The sequence below is a fragment of the Rhinatrema bivittatum genome, chromosome 1 (genome assembly GCF_901001135.1).
Source record: "Rhinatrema bivittatum chromosome 1, aRhiBiv1.1, whole genome shotgun sequence".
Taxonomy (NCBI): Eukaryota; Metazoa; Chordata; class Amphibia; order Gymnophiona; family Rhinatrematidae; genus Rhinatrema; species Rhinatrema bivittatum.
In genome coordinates this window covers 413,015,871-413,042,354 of record NC_042615.1, presented here as the reverse complement: position 1 = coordinate 413,042,354, position 26,484 = coordinate 413,015,871, and the positions used below count along the sequence as shown (strand labels likewise).

Sequence of the window (26,484 nt, the reverse complement as noted above, 5' to 3'; positions counted from 1 at the left end):
TTTAATGATCCAATGACAACGACAAACCTTTTCCATAGGAAAAAAATCAGCAGAACCAGGGGTCACGATTTGAAGCTCCAGGGAGGAAGATTCAGAACCAATGTCAGGAAGTATTTCTTCACGGAGAGGGTGGTGGATGCCTGGAATGCCCTTCCGAAGGAAGTGGTGAAGACCAGAACTGTGAAGGACTTCAAAGGGGCGTGGGATAAACACTGTGGATCCATAAAATCAAGAGGCCGTCAATAAAGAGTGGGTGGCTCGCCAGAATGACGGCTACTGCCTGGAGATAATACCCTTATTCAATAAACATACACATGGTTACTGTGACTCCAACATCACTCTAAGCTACAACAGCAAGAGGAAATGTGGAAAAAAGGATTCGCACTCACAAAGTGGGGAGTAGCTGGCTTGTTACGGCGGTTACTACCCCAAACCAAATAAGCCTGATACTTCACTTTCAATACATATCCAGCATAGCTCTCTGCTTCAACGGCAGGGGAGAAGAAAAACTGATACTTCACGCATAGCTCTCTGCTTCAACGGCAGGGGAGAAGAAAAACTGATACTTCACGCATATCCAGCATAGCTCTCTGCTTCAACGGCAGGGGAGAAGAAAAAAGGATTCGCACTCACAAAGCGGGGAGTAGCTGGCTTGTTACGGCGGTTACTACCCCAAACCAAATAAGCCTGATACTTCACTTTCAATGCATATCCTGCTTCAACCGCAGGGGAGAAGAAAAACTAATACTTCACGCATATCCAGCATAGCTCTATACTTCAACGGCAGGGGAGAAGAAAAACTGATACTACACGCATATCCAGCATAGCTCCCTGCTTCAACGGCAGGGGAGAAGAAAAACAACCAATAAGGGCTGAATAACACAGTCTGGGTAAAACAAATAAACATGGGTGTAGCTTGCTTATTGCGGCGGTTACTACCCCTACTACCCCTAACTAATCAAGCTTGATATTTCACTTGGTTGCAGCTCCATCACTGCTCTCTACATTAATGGTGGGGGTGGAAGGGAAATAGAACCAAAGAGCTAAGAGAAACAGATAAGTATGAGAAAAAAATGTGAAGCTTGCTGGGCAGACTGGATGGGCCGTTTGGTCTTCTTCTGCCGTCATTTCTATGTTTCTATGTTTCTATAACATATCACCTAGTTAGATTGTAAATCCTTTGGGGAAAGGGAACTACCTACACTACCTGAATGTAATCTGCTTTGAAGTGTCTAAAAGCGCAATGTAAATAAAATAAATGAGGAAACTCTAGGAACTTGGTCATAGACAATTTAATATCCAGCTTCCTAGAATTGAAAACAATTAGATATGTTTTAACAACATTCACTCACCTCTTCCAAGGGAAGAGCATTCTCATTCAAACTGACACAGAATAGCCATGTTCTGCATGAATAAGCAGGGACCACAGGGTCATGGACTCTATTCCAGTTTCTTTATCACTTCTGCCATAGGTATTAGGATTGCCAACTTTCAACCTTTAAATTTCTAAACACTTGGAGATGTTTAATAGCTTCTTTAATGGGGTTTATGCACATGTGACTTTTTTGTCACTCTTCACCATTAGAAAAATATAGAATGACCGATGGCCCACAAATGCGCAGTAGAGAGCAGCTCTACCACGCATGCACGGAACAGAGAGCTCTGACAGCGTGCGCTGCATCTATCTCCATGGAGACGAGAACTGGCGCGAGTTCAGCGCGTGGACAAGGAGTATTGGGGGAGGGGGGAGGGAGTTGGGACGGCAGGAATGTCAAGAGCTCTGACAGATGTGCCACAGGGGAAGGAGTGCCACAGGGGTAGGAGTGAGTCACATTACGTAGTGACTTGAGAGGGGACGGGAGGGGATGAGAGTGAGGGATGGGATTGGGAGAGGGTGGGGAGTGACTGAGAGAGGGGGAGGGAGTGGGAGTGAGAGAGGGGGGAGGAGAGAGGGGAGGGAGGCAGTGGGTGAAAGAGGGTGAGTAAGACTGAGGGAAGGGAGTTTGAGTGGGGGCAGAGGAGGGAAGGGGGATGAGTGACCGAGGGGGAGGAGGATGAGTGCCCGAAGTAAATGAGCGAGGGGAAGGGGGGAGTGAGGGAGAAGAAGTGTAGAAGACTGACATTCTCAAGTCACATAGCAATGACTGAGGAGGGAAGGGGAGGGAGTGGGAGTAAGAATGAGGGGGGGGGGGTGAGAGTGAGGGAAGGGGGTTTCAGTGAAAAGGAAGGGAGGCAGTGGGAGAGGGTGAGTAAGACTGAGGGAAGGGAGTTTGAGTGGGGGCAGGGGAGGGGAGGGAAGGGCGGTGATTGACTGAGGGGGGGAGGAGGATGAGTGACAGAGGTGAATGAGCGAGGGAAGGGGGGGGGGGGTGAGGGAGAAGTGTAGAAGAGTGCCATTTCCAAAAACCGAACCAAAAACAAAATATTTAATGTAGCCCGTTGTTACGGGCTTAACGGCTTGTCTATTATATTTGATCTAGACTACCCAGTATACTTCCTGCCATAGACCCCAGTTGACCTCTCATTTTCCCTTCATGTCTATGCAATTAATGCTCCTCTTGAACTGTTGTTTTTGCCTCTTGTCACCTTCCCTGGGAGATTGTTCCATACATCCACCAGTCTTTGTGTGAAGAAATGTTTTTTGATATTACTCCTGAGTCTCTACCCCTTTGGAGCCTGATATCATTTGAACTTCTTATTCTAAAAAAGGTTTGCTTTTACCAGTCCAGGTGTGAAACTATCATTTTATAAACATTTTTAGACATCTGATTAAATCATGGACTGGTCTATACAAATGACACAAAATAAATGTATCTGATGCATGCTGAATAAAGAATAGCTACTAAACTGCATGCTGTATTGTACAGTCTTAGGTGTGGGAAAGATCAGATGCTAAGGTGTACCTGGAGAGCTAATATTAGGACATTTCCAAACATTTTAGCCTTCCCTTTTTTTCCATACAACACCCCAAAAATCCATATAGTCCAGAAAAGATCAGAATAGTTGGCAAATCAGAATAGTTAAGGCATGTGAACATCAAGCTGTCCTGCAAGCAGCCTACCTTCCAGGGATTTCCAGCCTACCTTCCAGGGATTTCCAGCATGTTAGCAAGTTGCCTCAGCAGATTCTTTTGACCACACACATGATCTCTGTAGCAGTCAACACCCGACAGACTATTCAGTCTATGGGGATGTCTAGCAATCGAACTCATAGAAACATAGAAATGACGGCAGAAGAAGACCAAATGGCCCATCCAGTCTGCCCAGCAAGCTTTCACACTTATTTTTTTTTTCTCATACTTATCTGTTACTCTTGGCCCTTATTAGTAACCTTTTTGGTTCTAGTTACCTTCCACCCCCGCCAGTGATGGTAGAGAGCAGTCCTGGAGCTGCATCTAAGTGAAGTATCTAGCTTAATTGGTAGAGGTAGTAACTGCTGCAATAAGCCAGCTATTCCCACACTTATTTGTTTACCCAGCCTGTGCAATTCAGTCCTTGATGGTTGTTGTCTGAATATAAATCCTCTTTTCTTTATCCCCCCTGCCGTTGAAGCAGTGAGCTGCGCTGGATATGTATTCCAAGTGAAGTATCAGGCTTAATTGATTTGGGGTAGTAACCTCTGTAACAAGCAAGCTACAGCCATGCTTATTTGTTTACCCAGACTATATTTATTCCCCCTCTGTCTAATCATCCAGTTTCCTACAGATATCTAAGACTATCTTATCATTATACTTGATCTCTGTCTACTCAATGTACCTTTCCTTTGGTACACCTTTATCTGGTTTATCTTCAATATGCCTATCCTTTGGGATAGCTTGCCTTCTCCATATGTTTTACATGACTGTTCTCAGATTGTTAAATGCTGTTGTTTTTTTTTTTTTCAATGTCTTCAATAGTTTTATGTATCAGGTTGTTATAATTGTAAACCGGAGTGAAGGCTACTCTGCTCTACCTCTGTATATAAAAAAATGCTAAATAAATAAATAAATAAATAAATTAAAATAAACTATATAATTCAGTCCTTGTTCGTTGTCTGAATATAAATCCTCTTTTCTTCATTCCCCCTGCCATTAAAGCAGAGAGGTATGCTGGATATGCATTGAAAGTGAAGTATCAGGCTTATTTGGTTTGGGGCAGTAACCGCCGCAACAAGCAAGCTACTGCCCCGCCTTTTTGTGAATGCAAATACTTTTTTCCACATTTCCTCTTGCCGTTGAAGCATAGAGCAGTGTTGAAGTTGCATTAACCGTTTGTATGTTTATTGAATAAGGGTATTAATCTTCAAGTAGTAGCTGTCATTCCTGCAAGCCACACCCATGCCTCTTCTCTTCATTCACATTCTCTAGACTTTATGGATCCACAGTATTTATCCCATGCCCCTTTGAAATCCTTCACAGTTTTGGTCTTCACCACTTCCTTCGGACGGGCGTTCCAGTCATCCACCACCCTCTCCGTGAAGAAATACTTCCTGACATTGGTTCTGAGTCTTCTTCCCTGGAGCTTCAAATTGTGACCCCTGGTTCTGCTGATTTTTTTCCAGTGGAAAAGGTTTGTCGTTGTCTTTGGATCATTAAAACCTTTCAAGTATCTGAAAGTCTGTATCATATCACCTCTGCTCCTCCTTTACTCCAGGGTGTACATATATAGATTTTTCAATCTCTCCTCATTAGTCATTCGATGAAAACCATCCACCTTTTTGGCCACCCTTCTCTGGACTGCCTCCATCCTGTCTCTGTCCCTTCGGAGATACGGTCTCCAGAACAGAGCACAGTACTCCAGGTGAGGCCTCACCAAGGACCTGTACAAGGGGATAATCACTTCCCTTTTCTTACTCAATATTCCTCTCTCTATGCAGCCCAGCATTCTTCTGGCTTTAGCTATCGCCTTGTCACATTATTTCGCCGACTTCAAATCATTAGACACTATCACCTCAAGGTCTCTCTCCTGCTCCGTGCACATCAGCCTTTCACCCCCCATCGAATACAGTTCTTTTGGATTTCCACACCCTCTATGCATTTCTCTGCACTTCTTGGCATTGAATATCAGCTGCCATATCTTCGACCACTCTTCCAGCTTCCTTAAATCCCATCTCATTCTCTCCACTCCTTCCGGCGTGTCCTCTCTGTTGCAGATCTTCGTGTCATCTGCAAAAAGACAAACCTTACATTCTATCCCATCCGCAATGTCGCTCACAAAGATATTGAACAGGACCGGTCCCAACACCGATCCTTGCAGCACTCCGTTTAACACTGCTCTTTCTTCCGAGTAAGTTCTATTTACCATCACACATTGTCTTCTGTCCGTCAACCAGTTTGCAGTCCAGGCCACCACCTCAGCACTCACTCCTAAGCTTCTCATTTTATTTACAAGCCTCCTGTGCGGGACCGTATCAAAAGCTTTGCTGAAATCCAAGTAGATGACATTGAGCGCTCTTCCTCGATCCAATTCTCTAATCACCCAGTCAAAGTTGATCAGATTTGTCTGACAGGATCGTCCCCTGGTGAAACCATGCTGCCTCTCGTCCAGCAATTCTTCCGTCTCTAGATAGTTCACTATTCTTTCTTTCAGCAGCGACTCCATTACTTTTCCCACCACTGAGGTGAGGCTAACCAGTCTGTAGTTACCAGCCTCCTCTCTCCTCCCACTCTTGTGAAGTGGGACCACCACCGCTCTTCTCCAATCATTCGGCACCACTCCAGTTTCTAGGGATCTATTGAACAGGTCACACAGCGGACCCGCCAGCACATCTCTGAGCTCCCTCAGTATCCTGGAATAAACCTCATCAGGCCCCATGGCTTTGTCCACTTTCAGTTTCCCCAGCTCTTCCCATACATTCTCTACTGTAAATGGAGTTACAGCTACTCCACTCCTCTCCAGTTTCTTGTTAACTAGCGACGGTCCTTCTCCAGGGTCCTCTTTAGTGAACACCGAACTGAAGTATTTATTTAATATTTCTGCCATTTCTTCTCTCTCCACACATTGATCCTTTTCACCTTTCAATTTCACTATACCACTTTGAACTTTTCTCCTTTCTCTGATGTATCTGAAAAATGTTTTGTCACCTCTCTATCTCTTTGGCAATCCTTTCTTCTGCTTGGCTTTTTGCCATCTTGATTACTTTCAGTTCTACCAGATATTCTTCTTTGTGCTCCTCTCTTTGGGATCCTTTATATTTCTTGAACTCTGTACTTTTAGCCTTTATTTTGTCAGCCACTTCCTTTGAGAACCAGATAGGTTTCATTTTTCTTTTGCTTTTCTTTACTTTTATTAGTTGCCTTGGTAATTGCGCCATTTAGTTTGGTCCACTGTTGTTCCACATCTCTCTTGTCCTCCCAGCCTTCTAGTTCTTCCTCCAGGTACTTCCCCATTTCATCAAAGTCTGTGTTTTTGAACTGCAAAACTCGGGTCTTCGTGCTTCTTTTCCATATCCTTTTTGTGATATGAAACCATACCATTTGATGATCACTGGTGCTGAGGTGGGCACCCACCTGGACATCAGAGACAATATCTCAAAACAAAAAACTGGAAAAGATTTACTTCACTCTTCCTAGTGAACTCAATCTGCCTTATTATCATACTTCCAGCATGGCCTAGATAGGCTTGTTTCACGTATCTAGTACAGCTGTACAGCAACCCTCCAATATCTCTTTGATAAAATCCATCCTTATTCTCTCAAGAAGAGGGTTGTCTATTTCATCTGAACCTTCCTTCTTCTCTCAACTTGACTGCTTGGATGTTTAACACTAAGTGATTGTGAAATTGTCTTTATCCAGAGTGGTTAAGGACATATTTGTGTCTGTGAGAAAATAATCAACCAGAAGAGCCTATGGTTTTAAAATGGAAAAGTTCTCCACATGGTGCCAGTCCAATATCTTAGATCCATTCACGTGAACCCAGTTACTGAGCTATTTACACTCTTTCTACTTCATGTCTTAGTACTCATCAGTAAATCTCAGTGCCATATCAGCTTACTATGCTCAAATAGAGGGTAAGCCAGACTCCATTCATCCCTTAGTTTCCAAGTTCATGAAAAGCTTATGGCTTACTAAACCTCCAGTTATGAAACCACTAGTTCCATGTGACTTAAATGGTTCTGGCACAACTGATGAAACTGCCATTTGAACCACTGGAGTCTGCTTCTCTGACTTCTAGCATGGAAAGTAATATTCCTTGTATTGATAACATCAGCCCAGAAGAGTTGGTGATCTTCAGGCTTTAGTTCATTATCTGCCTTATATGCTATTCTTCCACAATAGGCTGGCACTCCAAACCCATCCAGAGTTTCCATATTAATCAAACTATCATGTTACCTACATTCTTTCCAGGGCCATACACACCTGAAGGTAAAAGAGCCCTTTATACTTTTAACTATAAAGGAATCTTGGCTTACTACAAAACAAAGACATTATCGGGCTTCATAACTATTCATGTCTTACAATACTAACAGACTAGGCCATAGAAGTGGCAAACGTATTATCCAACTGATTAACAGACTGCATCACTCGCTGCTATACTCTAGCAGGACTTGTCTCGCAAAGAATGAGTCTGATCTCTGGAGGCTAGAGTGGCAGACCTGGAGGAGCTGAGGCAAATAGAGAGGTATGTAGATGAGACCTTCAAGGACATAGAAGCAAAGTCCCAAATCCAGTCTGGTAGCCCTGGTGCTGCCTTGGAGGAGGAAAGTCTCATGATTGGAGAGCATCAACCTGGTGCAGCAGGAAGTAATCCTGTAGCAAGAACCTGCTCTCCAGGTGGTGCATAGTCCTCTCACACTGAGGATGTGTCTGCCAGGGCTACTGCCAAGGAGGGAAGGGTTAGGTTAGCCATGATAGTTGGTGATTCAATTATTAGGAATGTAGACAGCTGGGTGGCTGGAGGACGTGAGGATCACCTGGTAACATGCCTACCTGGTGCAAAAGTGGTGGACCTCATGCATCACCTAGATAGGATTTTAGACAGTGTGGGAGAGGAGCCGGCTGTCATGGTACATGTGGGTACCAACGACATAGGAAAATGTGGGAGGGAGGGTCTGGAAGCAAAATTTAGGCTTTTAGGTAGAAAGCTGAAATCCACAACCTCCAGGATAGCATTCTCTGAAATACTCCCTGTTCCACGCATAGGTCCCCAGAGGCAGGCTGAGCTCTGGAGTCTCAATATATGGATGAGACTATGGTGCAAGAAAGATGGATTCAGTTTTGTAAGGAACTGGGGAACTTCTTGGTGAAGGGGGGGGGGGGGGGGGGGCTTTTCCGAAGGGATGGGCTCCACTTTAACCAGGGTGGAATCAGGCTGCTGGCGCTAACCTTTAAAAAGGAGATAGAGTAGCTTTTAAACTAGAACAAAGGGGAAAGCCGACAGTCACTCAGCAGCGCATGGTTTGGAGGGGAGTATCTTCAAAGGATACTAATGAAGCATTAGAATTAGGGCTTTCCAAGAGAGAGGTTCCAATAATAAGAAAAGTAATCCAAGTGTCTATGATTAAAAACTCTCCTGAACTAAAAGATTCCAATTTATCCCTCTCAACTGAAAAGTAGAATGTAAATACAAACAAAAAACACACTTTGAAATGTTTGTGTGCTAATGTCAGAAGTCTAAGAAGAAAGATGAGAGTATGTGTATAGCAGTGAATGAAGACATAGACTTAATTGGCATCTCAGAAACCTGATGGAAAGAACCAATGGGATAGTGCTATACCAGACTACAAATTATATCGCAGTGACAGAGAGTAGCATCTTGTTTGCAGGGTGGTGCTTTATGTCTGGGATGGCATAGAGTCCAACAGGATAAAGATCCTGCATGAGACTAAATGCACAATTGAATCTTTATGGGTAGAAATCCCTTGTGTGATGAGGAAGAGAATAGTGAAAGGGAGTATACTACCGTCCATCTGGCTAAAATGGTGAGACAGACAGACAGTGAAATGCTAAGAGAAATTAGGGAAGCTAGCTAACTGGTAGTGCAGTAATAATGGGAGATTTTAATTACCCCAGTATTGACTGGGTAAGTGAAACAGGGCATGCTAGAGAGATAAAGCTCCTAGATGGAATAAAAGACAGTTTTATGGAGCAATTGGTGGAGGAACCAATGAGCGAGGGAGCAATTTTAGATCTAATTCTTAGTGGAGCGCAGGATTTTGTGAGAGAGATAAAGGTGGTTATGATCATAATATGATCAAATTTGAATTAAGGACTGGAAGGGGGACAGTAAGTAAATCCATGGCTCTAGCGCTAAACTTTCAAAAGCGAAACTTTGATAAAATGAGAAAAATAGTTTAAAAAAAACCAAAACTGAAAGCTGCAACTACAAAGGTAAAAAGTGTGCAACAGGCATGGACACTGTTAAAAACGAAAAAAAAACAACCCATCCTAGAAGCACAGACCTAATGTATTCCACGCATTAAAGAAGGTCGAAGGAAGGCAAAACGATTACCGACGTGGTTAAAAGGTGAGGTGAAAGACTCTTTCAGCTAAAAGATCTTCATTCAAAATTGAAAGAAGGATCCATCAGAAGAAAATAGGGTAAATCATGTTTTGGCAAGTTAAATGTAAACATTGATAAGACAGGCTAAGAGAGAATTTGAAATGATTTGCCGTAGAGATAAAAACTCACAAAATCTTTTAAAAATATATCCGATGCAGAAAGCTTGTGAGGGAATCTGTTGGATCGTTGGATGATCAAGGGGTTAAAGGGGCACTTAGAGAAGATAAGGCCATCGTGGAAAGATTAAACGATTTCTTTGCTTCGGTATTTACTGAAGAGGATGTTGGAGCGAGAGCTATTCTGGAGAATGTTTTCATGGGTGATGATTCAGATCAACTGAACCAAATCACTGTGAACCTGGAAGATGTGGTAGGCCTGACTGACAAACTGAAGAGTAGTAAATCACATTGACCGTATGGAATACATCCCAGGGTTCTGAACGAGCTAAAAAATGAATTTTCAGATCTATTTCGATTAATTTGTAACCTATCATTAAAATCATCCAATGTATATGAAGATTGGAAGATGGCCAATGTAACCCCTATACTTAAAAAGGGATCTGAGAAGCTATAGACCGATGAGCCTGACTTCAGTGCTGGGAAAAATTGTGGAAAATGTTATAAAATCACAAAGCATTTAGATAGACATGGTTTGATGGGACACAGCCAACATCGATTTACCCAAGGGAAGTCTTGCCTCACAAATCTACATTTTTTTGAAGGGGTGAAAAAACATGTGGACAAAGGTGAACCAGTAGATGTGGTGTATTTGGATTTTCAGAAGGCGTTTGACAAAGTCCCGCATGAGAGGCTTCTAAGAAAATGAAAAAGTCATGGGATAGGAGGTGATGACCTTTTGGATTACAAGTTATTTAAAAGTCAGGAAACAGAATAGGATTAAATGGTCAGTTTTCACAGTTTAAAAAGGTAACCAGTGGATTGCATCGGGGATCTGTACTTGGATCAGTGCTTTTTAATATATTTATAAATGATCTGGAAAGTGGTATGACGAGTGACATGATCAAATCTGCGGATGACACTAAATTATGCAGAGTAGGTAAATGTCAAATGGATTGTGATGAATTGCAGGAGGACCTTGCGAGACTGGAAGAATGGGCTTCCAAATGGCAGATGAAATTTAACATAGACAAGTGGAAAGTGATGCATATAGGGAAAAATAACCCTTGCTGTAGTTAGTGTTAGGTTCTGTCTTAGATGTTACCACCCAGGAAAGAGATCTAGGCGCCATAGTGGATAAATCATTGAAATCGTCGCCCAGTGTGCCGACATAAAAAAAAAAGCAAACAATATTAGGAATTATTAAGAAGGGAATGGCAAATAAAACAGAGGATGTCATAATGCCTTTGTATCGCTCCATGGTGAGACCACACCTTGAATACTGTGTGCAATTCTGGTCACTGCATCTCAAAAAGAATATAGCTGCACTGGAGAATGTGCAGAGAAGGGTGACCAAAATAAGGGGCATGGAATGGCTGCCCTATGAGGAAAGGCTAAGGAAGTTAGGGCTGTTCAGTTTGGAGAAGAGATGACTGAGGGGGGGGGGGGGATATGATAGAAATCTACAAAATCATGAAAAGATTACAGGTTAATATAAATTGGTTATTTACTCTCTTAGATAATAGGACATGCAGTTAGCAAGTAGCTCATTTAAAACAAATCAAAAATTCATTTTCACTCAGCACATAGTTAAGCTCTGGAATTCATTGCCAGAGGATGTGGTTATAGCAGTTAGTGTAACTGGGTTTAAAAAAGGTTTGGATATATTCCTAGAGGAAAAATCCATAAACTGCTATTACGGTAATTAATCAATTGTAGCTTTTGATTTATCTAACAGTTGGGTACATCGTTGTGTGAGTTTCCTCACTCCGAAGGACATCAAATCTTCACATGAGTGTACTGTTCTGTTCGTACGTCTCACTCTGCATGTCAAAGTGACCCCTAACCCCTACACTACTACCTAAGCCTCACCTCGAGTTACTAGGTAGGCCCCCTATAGTAGCATAAATAACTGTGTACTATGGTGCCACCACCAGAAGCGCTCTCCCCTCTCCCCTCTCTCCTCTCACATCTCAGACCCTCCCCCAATTCTTCCCCTGCCTAAAAATGGCCATAACACAATTTGCGAAAAAATCGCAATTTGCGTTATGGGCATATCGCCCAGCTTAACACCAATGAAAATGGTGTAGTATTTTTGGCGTTAAAACTGTGCAATATGGCTTCACAAAGCCAGCCCACTTTTCCAAAACTCCCTCTCCCAACTCCTCTCCTTTTAAAAAAAATTAGCATCGCACCATGCATTATGGTGCTTTTCGCATGCGAAAAGGGCATAACGTGAGTTGGAATATAACCCCCTAAGGGGCCGATGCAATACAGTACGCTTAGCCCAGTGCACTGTATAACCCGCAGTTGGATGCGGGTTGTATAGGTGCTAACTAATCGATTACCCTTATGCAATATGGGAATTAGCGCCTCTACGACGTGCGTCCAACGTGGAGTGCAATAAATAGCGCTCATCACATGCAAATGCATGTGAATGAGGCTATTAGCTATTCACTCCCTATGCAAAAAAAAAAAGCGTATCTAGGACGCACATTTTAGCGATCAGAAATTAACGCCTGCCCGAGCTGGCGTTAATTGCTGAGCGCTACTAAAACTAGTACAGAAAAGCAGAAAAAACTGCTTTTCTGTACTGCCTTCTACCTAATATCATTGGGATATTAAGTTTAAAAAAAGCACGGGCAGGGGTTAGGAAAATGGACGCTGATGAATTCAGCATCCATTCTCCGAACTTGACTACCAGCACCAGAAGGAGTGCATAAATCAATATTAAAGTGTCGGGCACTTAAAATGAATTTATTCACTCCTTCACTTATTGCCCATTGGTCCTTTTCACTGACATGTGACAGTAAAGGGACCAATGGGCAATAAGTGAAGGAGTGAATAAATTAATATTAAGTGCTGGACACTTTAATATTGATTTATTAACTCCTCCTGGTGCCCATAGTCAGGTTTGGAGAATGGACGCTGAATTTATCGGCGTCCATTTTCCTAACAACTGCATGTGCGCTGGTTAAAACGGGACGCTGATAAATTCTGCGTCCGTTTTCTTAACCGGCGGACAGCCATAGACAGCGGACCTCTCTCCGGCTCGCACTGTCAAGGAGGCACTAACATAGAAACATAGAAATGACGGCAGAAAAAGACCAATCGGGCCATCCAGTCTGCCCAGCAAGCTTCAACTCTTATTTTCCCATACTTTGACTCTTATTTTCCCATGCTTATCTGTTTCACCAACCACCAACTTCAGGACTCTTGTTGGTAACTGTTTGATTCAAATTTTCTGCCATCTCCTGTCATTGATGCAGAGAGTAATGTTGGAGTTGCATCAAAGGTGAGCATAAGGCTTATGTTTAAGGGTTGCAACCGCCGCATCAAGCAAGCTACCCCGATGCTTGTTCACCCACACTGCACAGATCGATGCCTTGTTGGATGATGTCTGAATGCAAATCCTGTTTTCCTCACTTCCCCCTACCATTGAAGCAGATAGCAATGCTGTATATGCTTTCAAAGTGATGTCAGGCTTAATTGGTTTAGGGTATAACCACCGTAATAAGCAGCTACCCCCACGATTGTTTACCCAGATTGTGAAGTTCAGTCCTTGTTGGTTGTTGTCTGAATGCTAATCCTCTTTTCCACGTTACCCCCTGCCGTAGAAGCAGAGAGCAACGCTGTGTATGCATTCGAGTGATGTATCAGGCTTAATTGGTTTAAGATAGTAACTGCTGTAATAAGCAAGCTACCCCCACATTTATTTATTTACCCAGATTGTGTAGTTCAGTTTTTTTTGGTTGTTATCTGAATGCAAATCCTCTTTTCCACATTTCCCTTTTCCGTTGAAGCAGAGAACTATGTTGGGGTTGCATTAACCGTGCAAGGGATTTTTTGAGTAAGAGTAGTAATCACCAGTTAGTAAACATTCCAGCAAGCCACACATGGCTCTACTCTTCATTCCCATCCTCTAGCCTTTATGGATCCACAGTGTTTATCCCACGCCGCTTTGAAATCCTTCACAGTTTTAGTCTTCACCACTTCCTCCGGAAGGGCAGTCCAGGCATCCACCACCCTCTCCGTGAAGAAATACTTCCTGACATTGGTTCTGAGTCTTCCTCACTGGAGATTGGGGCGCGCAATTGCCTCTAGTGCCGCCTCGACAGCGCGAGCCCTAATTTAAATATTGCATCGCGCCCCCAGGAGAGGTGCCTGGGGGCGCGTTATCAAAGCGGGTGCTAAACACACAGCGCCCACTTTCAGCACAACTTTTTTGCATTGGCCCCTATGATTGATAAATATAACCAGCTACGTTTTTTTTATCTAGCCTTGTGTGGCTGCTAAACTGGATAACTTCAAAAGATATCATGTTAAGCAGTGCTGTCAGAAATCAAAACAAAAAAAGAAGTAAAGGGGTCCATAGCCTGTTTCTCTTCTTTACCCTCTTCAAATTCATATATGTCTCTGTTGGGCCATTCACCCCCAATCCCCCTCCTAAATTTAACAAAAATGTTCCAAGGTCTGCAGGTCGGGCCCCCATCCCCTTCCCTGTTTTTTTTATCAGAATAAAGATGTGCTGCTACTGGACCTTCCCAACCACATGCAGCCCTAATGTCCTGTGCTGCACCCTTCAACCCCCTGAATCATAAAATTCCTGCCAGGAGTAGAGTATGAACTTGACCGCTCCTAGTGCTCCTGCACTGCTTCTGTCACAAGTAACACTGTAAGCATAAACTGTGTAATGCATCCCCTGCTGCTTGACAGAAGCAGTCCTGGAGCACCAGGACCACGTAAGTTCATACCCTGCTCCTGACATGGATTTTTATGGTTGGATGGGATGGCGGGTCCAGGCAGGAGGTTGCGACCATGGGCCATCAGGACTGAGTGTGGGTGGGAGGGTCTGATGGCGGCATTGTCATATTAAGGCCCGGAACATTTTTAATTAAGTTTAGGAGGGGATTATAGAGTTAGGGGTGCAAGGCCTGACAGGGGACATACGTGAAATTAATTTGAGGGGATGGGAGAGAATCAGGCTGTGGGCCCTCTTTTTTTTGGGGGGGGGGGGTGGAGGGGGAGGGGATTATGACAGTGCAACAATACTTCAAAAGATATCTAGTTAAGTAGAAATTTATCCAGTCACAGAAGGCCAGATAACTTAAGACCTGCTCTGAAACAGGTCTAAATTTATCCTGCTAACTTAGCTGGATAGAACTGAAATTTGGCTAAGTTAGCCAGATAACTATTGAGTTTGATGGTCTGCAGATAACCCCGTGAATTGCCGCATTCATCTCCCCCAACTGGGCCGGCTTTGCCTCTCCTCAATGTAGCAAACTCCGCCGGTCAGCGAAGCAGTGGGTCGCTGCTCTTTGCCATGGCAGGGCACCGCTGACAGTGCACGCACACCACTTCCTGGTATTTAAAAGGATCGCAGCGGGAAAATCCCCGTGGCCTCTAAAGATGACATCATCAGTACAGCCCTAAATAAGGGCAGATCGCCAGAAGCAACTTGCCTCAGCACAGATCCAACTACTTCCTGGTGGTGCATGTTGCTTCTCTGAGTTCCAATCTTCAGCCTTCGTCCAGCTTGTTTTCTGTCTTCATTCCATACTGTTCCATTCTTGTTGCCCGCTTGTCCTTGCCTGTCTACCCTGCCTATCCGTCCCTCTTCTCTTCCCTCAGATACCTGATTTTGACCTCTGTTTGGACCCCGGATACACCTGACCTCTGCCTACCTCTGACCATTTCCTGAACCTTGGATATGCCTGATCTCTGCCTGCCTAGGATACTCCTGACAACTGCCTGCCCACAACCCTTGCTACTACGGGACCTACTCTTCTCCTATCAGCGGAGACCCCACCTAAGTCCTGCCAGCTCTGGCATCCAAAGGCTCAACCCGAGGGGAATGTGGGTTGGTATGGGTGAAGGTCCCAACTGGTCTCTGCTTCGCCTGGGTCTGCCCACAGACGGTGGGAACTTGCAGGGCTTTTCCCTGCAGATAGTCAAACCTGCCCTGGCCTTAAGGACCACGGATACAGCAATAACTCTTTCCTGAAATGCCTCGTCTTTTTAATCTGGCTCGATCATAGCCGGATGTTCCGACTAAAATCTAGCCGGATAGGTGGCCCAATATTCAGAAACTTGCCATTTAGACTGATAACTTGTGATTTATCTTTCTAAATGGCTTTGAATATTGATCTTTTACCGGATAACTTTCAAACAATTGCATGTTATGACGTATCCATGTGTATGTGGCTATAGTTTTTTTTGTTTTTTTTTTTAATATGTGCATATGACGTGTGAGGTTTATATCGTGCAACATATGCGCGCATATAGGCTTACGAGCAAATACATGCAGTGCGTTGAAACCATGTATAACAATAGATTGAATGCTTGTTCTTCACCCACATATTTAAAATATATGCATGAGTATAATTTACACGTGAAAGTAAACTAGGACTTGCTCACGTAAGTCCCGATTTACACATGTAAGTTGCACAATTTTAAAACATGCACTTGTTGAGGATATTAACCAATTTACCCATTAGTTCACCTCAGCCTTCTCCGGGTCATGGAGACCCTCCTGTTTCTTCAGCCTGAACTGCCCCCCAAGTCTATCCAGACCTCCCACCCTGTCAGCACTACACAATAAACATGTTTAATGTCAGACCAGATAATTAGCAAGTGTAAAAAACATGAATAAGTTGGAAAAAGTACACATGTAAGTGTCTTTTAAAATAGCAACTTAAGCATGTAATTGTTAGCCCTGTCCTGGGACACCTCTTAACTGCCCCTTTTTTACACATGTATATGTGTGTGCGTGACAGTGAACATATGTTTGTATTTGCGACTTCTGTAAAATATGGAAGACCTGCATATATGCTATATTTTATGCATGCAATGTTTTCAGAATTCACTTTAAAATATTTGGACATATCGCAGTGGAGAACAATAAATACAGTATGCTTTGGATATTTTTGCTTCAGATTACTCACTATTTTCTTTATTGATAATACATATTTTCTTGATTGCAGAGTTACTAAATTATATTTTTGTTGTTTTTGTTTTAGGAACTATATTTTTGGAATCTTTCAAAAAGAAGAGAAACTGAGAAGAAGATGAACCAAAGAAAGCTTAGAGTCTGTGTTGCTACTTGCAACCGAGCCGATTATTCCAAACTAGCTCCGATTATGTCTGGTATCAAAGCAGAGCCAGAGTTCTTTGAACTTGATGTGGTAGTTCTGGGCTCTCACCTGATTGACGATTATGGGTAAGCTTTGAATTCATGCATCTGGTATCCCTTCCTCAGGAGCTCAGTATCAAACAATCTACTAAATAGTTGGTTAGAGTTTTGCATTACCTTCCTGCTTGGGCACAATCGTCTTAGACTGGGCATGCACTGATTTTAGATGGAGTTGTTGGCATCATAAATTTAAAAAAATATTTTTATTTAGCTGTTTCCTTTATAGGCTATGATACATTTTCTCTATTAACAAGCAGGCCTGAATTAGCCATGACGCATGGGAGATATCATCCGATGGTACCAAACTGACCCATCTCTCTTGATTCAGCAGAGCTTTTACTACTGAGCATGGGCTGGAGTTCCCATGAACATGCTACTTTTGTGAGCGCCTCTGTTTTTGTCTGTGCTACTGCACAGATATGTACCCTCTCTTATAAAGTGCTTTTGTTTTTGGCCTTGGGCATGTTTTTCCTTTCTCATTGCTGCCTAGGCACTGACTGTGCTGCAAAATAAAAAAAAAAGACAGAATAAAAGAATAGCATTTGTTTTCTGTTTTCCATAGCTCTTGGATCTATGACCCTGAGATGCTTTTCTGCTTCAGATAATCTCAATTCTAACAAGGGCTCCTTGAATAGTGCTTCCTCACTCTGTGGCGCTGGATTCTGAATCCACTGTAGTCTCAATATGGGCATGACTATCACAGGCATGGTTGACACTGGGAGCACCCCACGTGACTAGTGCACACACTACTGGTATACATGATGTTTTCTGCAACAGCAGTGGTTTCATACTATTGGTGCACATGAGGCTTCTGCACTAGCAGTGTACTTGGTGCATTCTGCTCCATCAGTGCCTTCTGCACTATTGGTGTACTCGAACCATCAGTGCAGGAGTTGTGGCCTCCCATCCGATGATCCTCTCTATCTGGAAACACTGGAGCAATTTACTCCAGTGCTTTTGGCAAATAAGTACTCCACCCAAGAGCTCCTGCATTGAGCACAGTATAGGCATCTCAAGATGACTCTGTTTTAGTCTCGGAAGGCATGTAAGTGTTCCATAGCAGGATCATTAGGCATGGATTGGCACAGAAGCCTTTTTCACCTGCAGTGCATCCAAGGTCATTCTTGAACTCTGTTGTGATGGGGCGTCTATTTGCACATTCCCATTCAGTGTCATCTGTTTGAGACAAAATCCAGGCTTATTCCCATCAGTGAGAGTCCCCTTCTACATCGTCAAAGACACCTCAATCGTCATCTTCTTTGGGGTCATGGTTCCCCTCCCCCCCCACCAAATATTAAGTTGTCAGGAAGCCTTTTTCCCTGAAATTCGGAACTCTTGTCTCTGACAGTAAGACCCTCTTGCTAGAGTTCAGAATGGGAGTAAGGCAATTGGAGTCATTTAGAGGAGGTTTTCTCTACATATTAGCAGTGATCCCTATGCTTCACCTTCTTTGGTTCCAGCGTCAAGGTAATCCAACCTCCTGCCTTCCTGGTCTAGAAAATTGGTTCTCAAATATAGTCTTGGGTAGAAAAGGACCGGAAGGCTGATCTGCATACTGTTCCCAGTATCCCCAGGAAAGAACTCCAGAGATGAAATAGTGGGGTATATTCTTTAGAGTTTGTGTGTGTCTTAGATAATAAGCAAGCCAGAGGGAGTTAATTCTATTGTCTCTATCCCTCCCATTCACCCCTAGCTCATCCCTTAATATGTAGGCAAAAAACACCTTTTTCTCATTAAAAATCAATCATCAGGCTCTTATCTAAATCATACTATTGCACCAGCCCTTAAGAGTTTACTCATTCCCTTGTAGGTCACTACCATATTAATTAGTGGAACCTGAGGACCATCTGGTAAGAAGCAGTTTTTAAGCTAGAACAAGGGGGAAATCTGACATTCACGCAGGAGTGCATGGTTCGGAGGAAGGTATCTTTGAAAGATAGTAATGAAAAAGGAGAGTTTCCTAGCGTGTAGCAGATGGACTCCGGACCAATGGGTATAGTGTACGCCTGATAGCAGTTGGAGATGGATCAGATTTCAATTTGGCAGTGGAGTAATAATGAGAGTTGGAGACGGATCAGATTTCATTTTGGCAGTGGAGTAATAATGAGAGATTTCAGTTACCCAATATTGACTGGGTAAATGTAATATCTGGATAATCTAGAGATGTAAAATTCCTGGTTGGAGCAATTGGTTCAGGAACAGATGAGAGAGGGAGCTATTTTAGATCTAATTCTTAGAACACAGGATTTGTTGAGAGGTAATGGTGATGGGGCTACTTGGCAATAGTGATCATAACATGAGCAAATTTGATCTAATGACTGGAAGGGGGACAATATGTAAATCTGCAACTCTTAATGCTAAATTTTCAAAAGAGAAGTTTTAATAAAATGATTAAAATAGTTAGAAAAAACCTGAAGGTGCAGCTGCAAAGATTAAAAGTGTACAACAGGTGTGGACATTGTTAAAAATACTCTTGTGAAGATTTGATGACCTTCGGGCTGAGGAAACTCACCCAAAGATGAGATTTGTGCAATGTTCTCTCAACCTAGCTTGATGGACTCTCTACCTGGGTAACATCAATTCTGGCATCGCAAAATGCGAAAACGTTATCGCAATTTGCGCTTCGCATAGGTATTAGCGCAAATTGCGATAAACTGCCTATTACCATAAAACACACCCCTTTTCCTATCCCATGCGATATTTAGTGCATTTTGATAAATCCAGGCCTAAGAGAGAATGTGAAATGAAGTTGTCTGTAGAGGCAAAACCTCATAATAAAAACTTTTAAAAATATATCCAAAGCAGGAATCCTGCGAGGCAGTTGGTTGGACTGTTAGATGACAGAGGGATTAAAGGGACTCTTAGAGAAATTAATGCCATTGCAGAAAGATTAAATGATTCTTTGCTTCTGTGTTTACTAATAAGGTTGTTGGGGAGATACGGTTCTGAAGATGGTTTTCTAGGGTCATGAGTCAGATGAAGTGAATCAAATTACTGTGAACCTGGAAGATGTGGTAGGCCTGATTGACAAACTGAATAGTAAATCACCTGGACCAGATGGTATACACCCCAGGGTTCTGAAAGAACTAAAAAATGAAATTTCAGATCTATTAGTTAAAATTTGTGACCTATCATTGGTCATCCTTTGTACCTGAAGACTGGAGTGTGTCCAATGTATCCCAAATATTCAAATAAGGCTCCAGAGGTGAACCGTGAAACTAAAGACCGGTGAGCCAGACTTCAGTGCCGGGAAAAATCTAGGAAGCTATTCTAAAGATCAAATCACAGAGTATATAGAAAGTTCCTGAATATACCCAGATCTGTCCAGACTAGTGGGTTGTGCATTCCTACCAGCAGATAGTCAGAGAGCAAAGCTTTGGGCACTGCTACATATCTGAGAGTTCCACCTGCAGGCTCTCAGTATTTCTCTGACTCCAATAGATAGTAGAGGTGCACTCCTGCAGTCTGTTTGTTAAGAAAATAGCAAAGAAAGATAGGAATTTTTAGGTAGTCAATAGGTCAGCTCCCTGAGGTGTTAGGCACCTTCATGGGCCATCCCTCAGTGGAAGCCGGGCGACCGGGGGTTGGACACCCCTGTCTAGGGTTTCGTCCGCAACGGTCCAGTGTGTTGATAGTCAGGGGCTCCTGATTTACTCACCACCGAAGCTGCTCCTTCGACTCCTTGCACTGGATGATAACTCCATAAAGTTAAAAAAAAACAAACAAACAAACAAAAAAAAACGGTCTTTCTTTTGGAAGCTGAGGTAAGGAGTCTGTGCCTGGGGGGCCTGCCTGCTTTGCATTTGGCCAGGGAGTGTGTGCAGCGTCTCCCCCCCCCCCCCCCCCCCCACAAGTTTCCTCAGCTTCCGGGGCTCCGGGCTGCTCGTCAGGGTAGGGGGTAAGTAGGCCTCGTGTGTGTCGCACTGCAGAGCGGGGCCGCTTCGGTGCTCCCCTCCGGAGTGATTAAAGGCCGGACCTGCCTGACTGGGAATTATTGTTGCGGTCCGCGTGGCAGCGGCAATGAGCACTTCAGGGCCGGGCGCCTGACTGAATTGTGAGCCGTTGCCCGCGTGGCTATGCAGCAACAGCGATGGCGCACCACGTGTGGTGGTGTTGTGTGTGTGTGCAGGCACTAGATGCTGCCCTCCCTTGTGTGAGGGCTGCTCCTCTGGGCTGGAGGGCTCTTATACCGACAGTTGCCCTGAGAAGCAGAGTCTCCAGTCATCGGGGCCGGGTGGCCCCCCTCCCCCCCCCCCCCCAGAGGGGGGGAGGGGGGGGTGCCTCGCACTGCAGATCACATGAGGAGGATTCCCCACCCGTTTTAGCCCCTGTGGAGCAGGATTCTCTTTTGGGGATAGCTGGCAGTACCTGACATTCCTTCAGAGGGAGAGGAGATCCTGGGAGAGTTCTCCCCGGAGTTTATTCTCTTGCTGTACCAGGCTTTCCTGGCTAGGAAGTAATCTGCTGTCAAGAGGCCCATGCGACCAGCAGATCAGTCGAAGCCGCTGTCTAAGAGGGGTAGGCCTGTGGAACCCCAGCAGCGTTCTGGGGACCAGCATCAGTCAGAGTCAAGGATAGGTCCCTGGGCCACAGGGAGTAGTCCCGAGCTCGGGCACAGCACCGGACCTGGGGCCAGTCCCTGATCTGGGGGATGTGCCCCCAGACGAACAAGATGCGGATGAGTTCCGTTCTTCGGTGGGAGATGATCCCAGTGTCGTACGTTTGTTTAAGCGGGACAAACTGCGGCCTCTTATTCCCCAGGTTTTGGAGGTCCTGGGACTTAAGGACTCCCAAGAGGAGTCGGACAGTGAAGGTGTTAATCCGGTACTCGATGAGATTCGGGGGCCGACGACATCATTCCCCTTACCCAAGAAAGTTCGCAAGCTGATAGCCCACCTTAAGCCCCGGATGCGGGGCTAATAGTGGGCAGGGCTATAGCAAAGATCTATCCCATATCGCAGGACGTCTTGGATCTTCTTAAGGTTCCAAAGGTAGACCTGGCTGTTTCTGCCGTGTCAAAGAAAACCACCAAACCCATGGCCGGGGCTGCCGCTTTGAAGAACATGTAGGACCGCAAGCTGGAGATCCAGTTGAAACAGGTATTTGAGGTTGCAGCTCTGAGTCTTTGGGCGGCTGTTTGCGCTAGCCTTATGCAGAGGGCTTGCCTTTGTTGGGTTCAGGAGGCAGTTCCCAATGCCGGTGCCAGCGGTAGTGGTCCATTACAGGCTGCGCGTCTGGAAACGGGCATCGCGTTTGTGGCAGATGCCTTGTATGATTTATTTATTTATTAAGGCTTTTATATACCGACTTTCTTGATACAAATCAAATCAATTCGATTCGGTTTACAATGAACTAAGCAGAATATACAATTAACCAATCAACAAGAGATACGGAGCATACAGTTACATTATAACAAGGAAGCCTTAACTTGGAGTAGGAAAATAAAGAGGGGGTGAACGGAGCAATAAATATATAAAGTGAAATAAAATAGAATAAATACTATATACAGAAGAGGGGGCAAGGGGCCAACCTCTCTTTAATGAATATTATGCATGAAAATTTGGAGAGTTTTGTTTTGGTTTTGATTTTTTGTTTTGATTTGGTGCTTACCTCCGCATGTAGCATGGTGGCACGTTGACTCCTGGTTGCGAAATTGGTCAGCAGATTTGTCTTCCAAATCCCAGCTTTGTAACATTCCCTTTAAGGGCAAGCTCCTTTTTGGGGAGGATCTGGACCAATTGGTCAAGTTGCTGGGGGAATCCAAAGGCAATAGGTTACCAGAGGATAGAAGATCTTCGAGGAAAGTGTTTCCCCCTGGGGTTCGCTTTCGGGATTCACGCAGATTCCGGGCAGGCAGATATATGGTGCCGTCTGGGCCTAAGGAGACCCCAGGTCATCAGCAATCCTTTTGCGGAGGACATTGTCCAGGCAGAGAGACCGGAAAGCCCTCCTAATGAGGCCATGGGCACCCTTTCCGCTGTCTGAGGCAGATTGTCCAGCTTTTACGTGGAGTTGGCAAAGATTACCTCGGACCCTTGGGTCTTGGATGTGGTCAGGGACGGTTACGTTCTCGCGCCCGGTTCGGGAGGCCTTTGTGGAGTCCCGCATGGCTTTGCACGGCAAGTGCAAGGCAGTACAGGGGACCCTACAACGGCTGCTCAGCCTAAGGGCCATTGTCCCAGTTTCCTTGACAGAGCAGGACCATGGCCGGTACTTTGTGGTTCCCAAGAAGGAGGGCAGGTTTCGTCCCATTCTAGATCTGCAGAAGGTGAACCGGTGTCCTAGGATCCCTCGTTTTCGTATGGAAACCTTGAGGATGGTAATGGCCGCCGTGCGCAAAGGGGAGTTTCTCACGTCCCTGGACCTCACAGAGGCGTATCTGCACATCCCGATCTGGCAGGGCCACCAGCGGTATCTGTGGTTCAAGGTGCTGGACCAACATTTCCAGTTTCGAGCCCTTTCTTTTGGCCTGGCGACGGCTCCACGTACATTCATCAAGGGTCATGGTGGTTGTAGCGGCCTTCTTTCGCAAGGAGGGGATTCTAGTTCACCTGTACCTGGACGACTGGTTGAATTGAGTGAAGTCAAAGGAGGACTTTGAGAGATCGGTCCAGAGGGTGATGTTCACCTTACAGTCGCTTGGCTGGATCATAAATGTGCAGAAAAGTCACTTGGAGCCCACTCAATCGCTGATTTACTTGGGAGCGCTTTTCGATACATCTCGAGGCAAGGTATTCCTGGCATTGGACCGGGTGAAGAAGTTGCAAGGTCAAGTCCGGACCCTCCTTCAGAAGGAGAATTCTACAGTCTGGCATCACTTACAAGTCCTGGGATCCATGGCCTCCATCTTGGATTTGGTCCCGTGGGCATTCACTCACTTGCGGCCATTGCAGCGTGCACTGTTGTCAAGGTGGAACCCGGTGTTGGAACAATTCCAGTTACCATTGCCGCTGCTTCCAGAGTCAGTCTGTCTTGGTGGCTCTTGCGCAGCAACCTGGAGCAGGGGGTGGATCTGGACCCGCTGAACTGGGTGTTAATCTCCACACGTGCCAGCCTGTCAGCTTGAGGAGTGGTTTGCTTAAATCCACTCAAGGTCTCTGGTCACCAACGGAGAGATCCTGGTCCATCAACTACCTCTAGACGAAGGCTGTCCGACTTGCCCTACAAGCAATCCCAGTCAAAAACAGAATGGTCAGAGTGTTCTCAGACAACGCGACGGCAAGGCGGGACAAGGAGTCTCGTGGTGGCGCTGGAAGGATTGCTTTTGTTCGCGTGGGCAGAGCGCCACCTCAAAGGAATCGCCATGTCGCATGTCGCGGGGGTGAAGAATGTTCAAGCAGACTTCCTCAGTAAAAAGTCATGGGATAGGTGGCGATATCCTTTCATGGATTACAAACAAGCTAAAAGACAGAAAACAGAGTAGGATTAAATGGACAATTTTCTCAGTGGAGGGGAGTGGGCAGTGGAGAGTGCCTCAGGGATCTGTATTGAGACATGTGCTTTTTAATATATTTATGAATGATCTGGAAAGGAATACGACGAGTGAGGTAATAAAATTTGTAGATGATACAAAATTATTCAGAGTAGTTAAATCACAAGCGGATTGTGATAAATTGCAGTAGGACTTTGTGAGACTGGAAAATTGGGCATCCAGATGGCAGATGAAATTTAATGTGGATAAGTGCAAGATGATGCATATAGGGAAAATAACCCATGCTTAGTTACACAATGTTAGGTTCCATATTGGGAGCTACCACCCAAGAAAGAGATCTAGGTGTCATATGGATAACACGTTGAAATCGTCGGTTAAGTGTCGGTTCAGACTCCTTACCTCAGCTTCCAAAAGAAAGACCGTTTTTTTTGTTTGTTTGTTTGTTTTTTTTAACTTTATGGAGTTATCATCCAGTGCAAGGAGTCGAAGGAGCAGCTTCGGTGGTGAGTAAATCAGGAGCCCCTGACTATCAACACACTGGACCGTTGCGGACGAAACCCTAGAAAGGGGTGTCCAACCCCCGGTCGCCCGGCTTCCACTGAGGGATGGGCCCATGAAGGTGCCTAACACCTCAGGGAGCTGACCTATTGACTACCTAAAAATTCCTATCTTTCTTTGCTATTTTCTTAACAAACAGACTGCAGGAGTGCACCTCTACTATCTATTGGAGTCAGAGAAATACTGAGAGCCTGCAGGTGGCACTCTCAGATATGTAGCAGTGCCCAAAGCTTTGCTCTCTGCTGGTAGGAATGCACAACCCACTAGTCTGGACAGATCTGGGTATATTCAGGAACTTTCTATATACTCTGTGATTTGATCTTTAGAATAGCTTCCTAGATTTTTCCCGGCACTGAAGTCTGGCTCACCGGTCTTTAGTTTTCACGGTTCACCTCTGGAGCCTTATTTGAATATTTGGGATACATTGGACACACTCCAGTCTTCAGGTACAAAGGATGACCAATGATAGGTCACAAATTTTAACTAATAGATCTGAAATTTCATTTTTTAGTTCTTTCAGAACCCTGGGGTGTATACCATCTGGTCCACTGAACAGATGATTTCAATGTGTTATCCACTATGACACCTAGATCTCTTTCTTGGGTAGTAGCACCTAATATGGAACCTAACATTGTGTAACTATAGCATGGGTTATTTTTCCCTATATGCATCACCTTGCACTTGTCCACATTAAATTTCATCTGCCATTTAGATGCCCAATTTTCCAGCCTCACAAGGTCTTCCTGCAATTTATCACATTCTGCTTGTGATTTAACTGCTCTGAACAATTTTATATCATCTGCAAATTTGATTACCTCACTCATCGTATTTCTTTGCAGATCATTTATAAATATATTGAAAAGTAAGGGTCCCAGTACAGATCCCTGAGGCACTCCACTGACCACTCCCTTCCACTGAGAATATTGCCCATTTAATCCTACTCTCTGTTTCCTGTCTTTTAGCCAGTTTGTAATCCCCGAAAGGACATCGCCACCTATCCCATAACTTTTTACTTTTCCTAGAAGTGTCTCATGAGGAACTTTGTCAAATGCCTTCTGAAAATCCAAGTACACTACATCTACTGGTTCACCTTTATCCACATGTTTATTAACTCCTTCAAAAAACTGAAGCAGATTTGTGAGGCAAGACTTGCCTTGGGTAAAGCCATGCTGACTTTGTTCCATTAAACCATGTCTTTCTATATGTTCTATGATTTTGATGTTTAGAGCACTTTCCACTATTTTTCCTGGCACTGAAGTCAGGCTAACTGGTCTGTAATTTCCTGGATCTCCCCTGGAGCCCTTTTTAAATATGGGGGTTACATTAGCTATCCTCCAGTCTTCAGGTACAATGGATGATTTTAATGATAGGTTACAAATTTTTACTAATAAGTCTGAAATTTCATTTTTTAGTTCCTTCAGAACTCTGGGGTGTATACCATCTGATCCAGGTGATTTACTACTCTTCAGTTTATCAATCAGGTCTACCACATCTTCTAGGTTCACCGTGATTTGGTTCAGTCCATCTGAATCATTACCCATGAAAACCTTCTCCAGTACAGGTACCTCCCCAACATCCTCTTCAGTAAACATCGAAGCAAAGAAATAATTTAATCTTTCTGCAATGGCCTTATCTTCTCTAAGTGCTCCTTTAACCCCTCGATCATCTAACAGTCCAACTGACTCCCTCACAGGCTTTCTGCTTCTG

The 26,484-nt window shown here is 44.3% G+C and overlaps 1 protein-coding gene across 3 annotated transcripts in view; it reads left to right on the top strand.

The window, feature by feature from the left end:
- Nucleotides 1–26,484, top strand: part of GNE (glucosamine (UDP-N-acetyl)-2-epimerase/N-acetylmannosamine kinase) — a 320,201-nt gene that overhangs the window by 114,358 nt on the left and 179,359 nt on the right. For 2 of the 3 annotated variants that reach the window (XM_029602629.1, XM_029602641.1), the window contains one exon: nucleotides 16,615–16,814. In XM_029602629.1, coding sequence (XP_029458489.1) covers nucleotides 16,615–16,814 — 200 coding nt within the window. Of the gene's footprint in view, nucleotides 1–16,614; nucleotides 16,815–26,484 lie in introns of those variants that run through there. The other variant, XM_029602639.1, reaches the window with a different exon arrangement.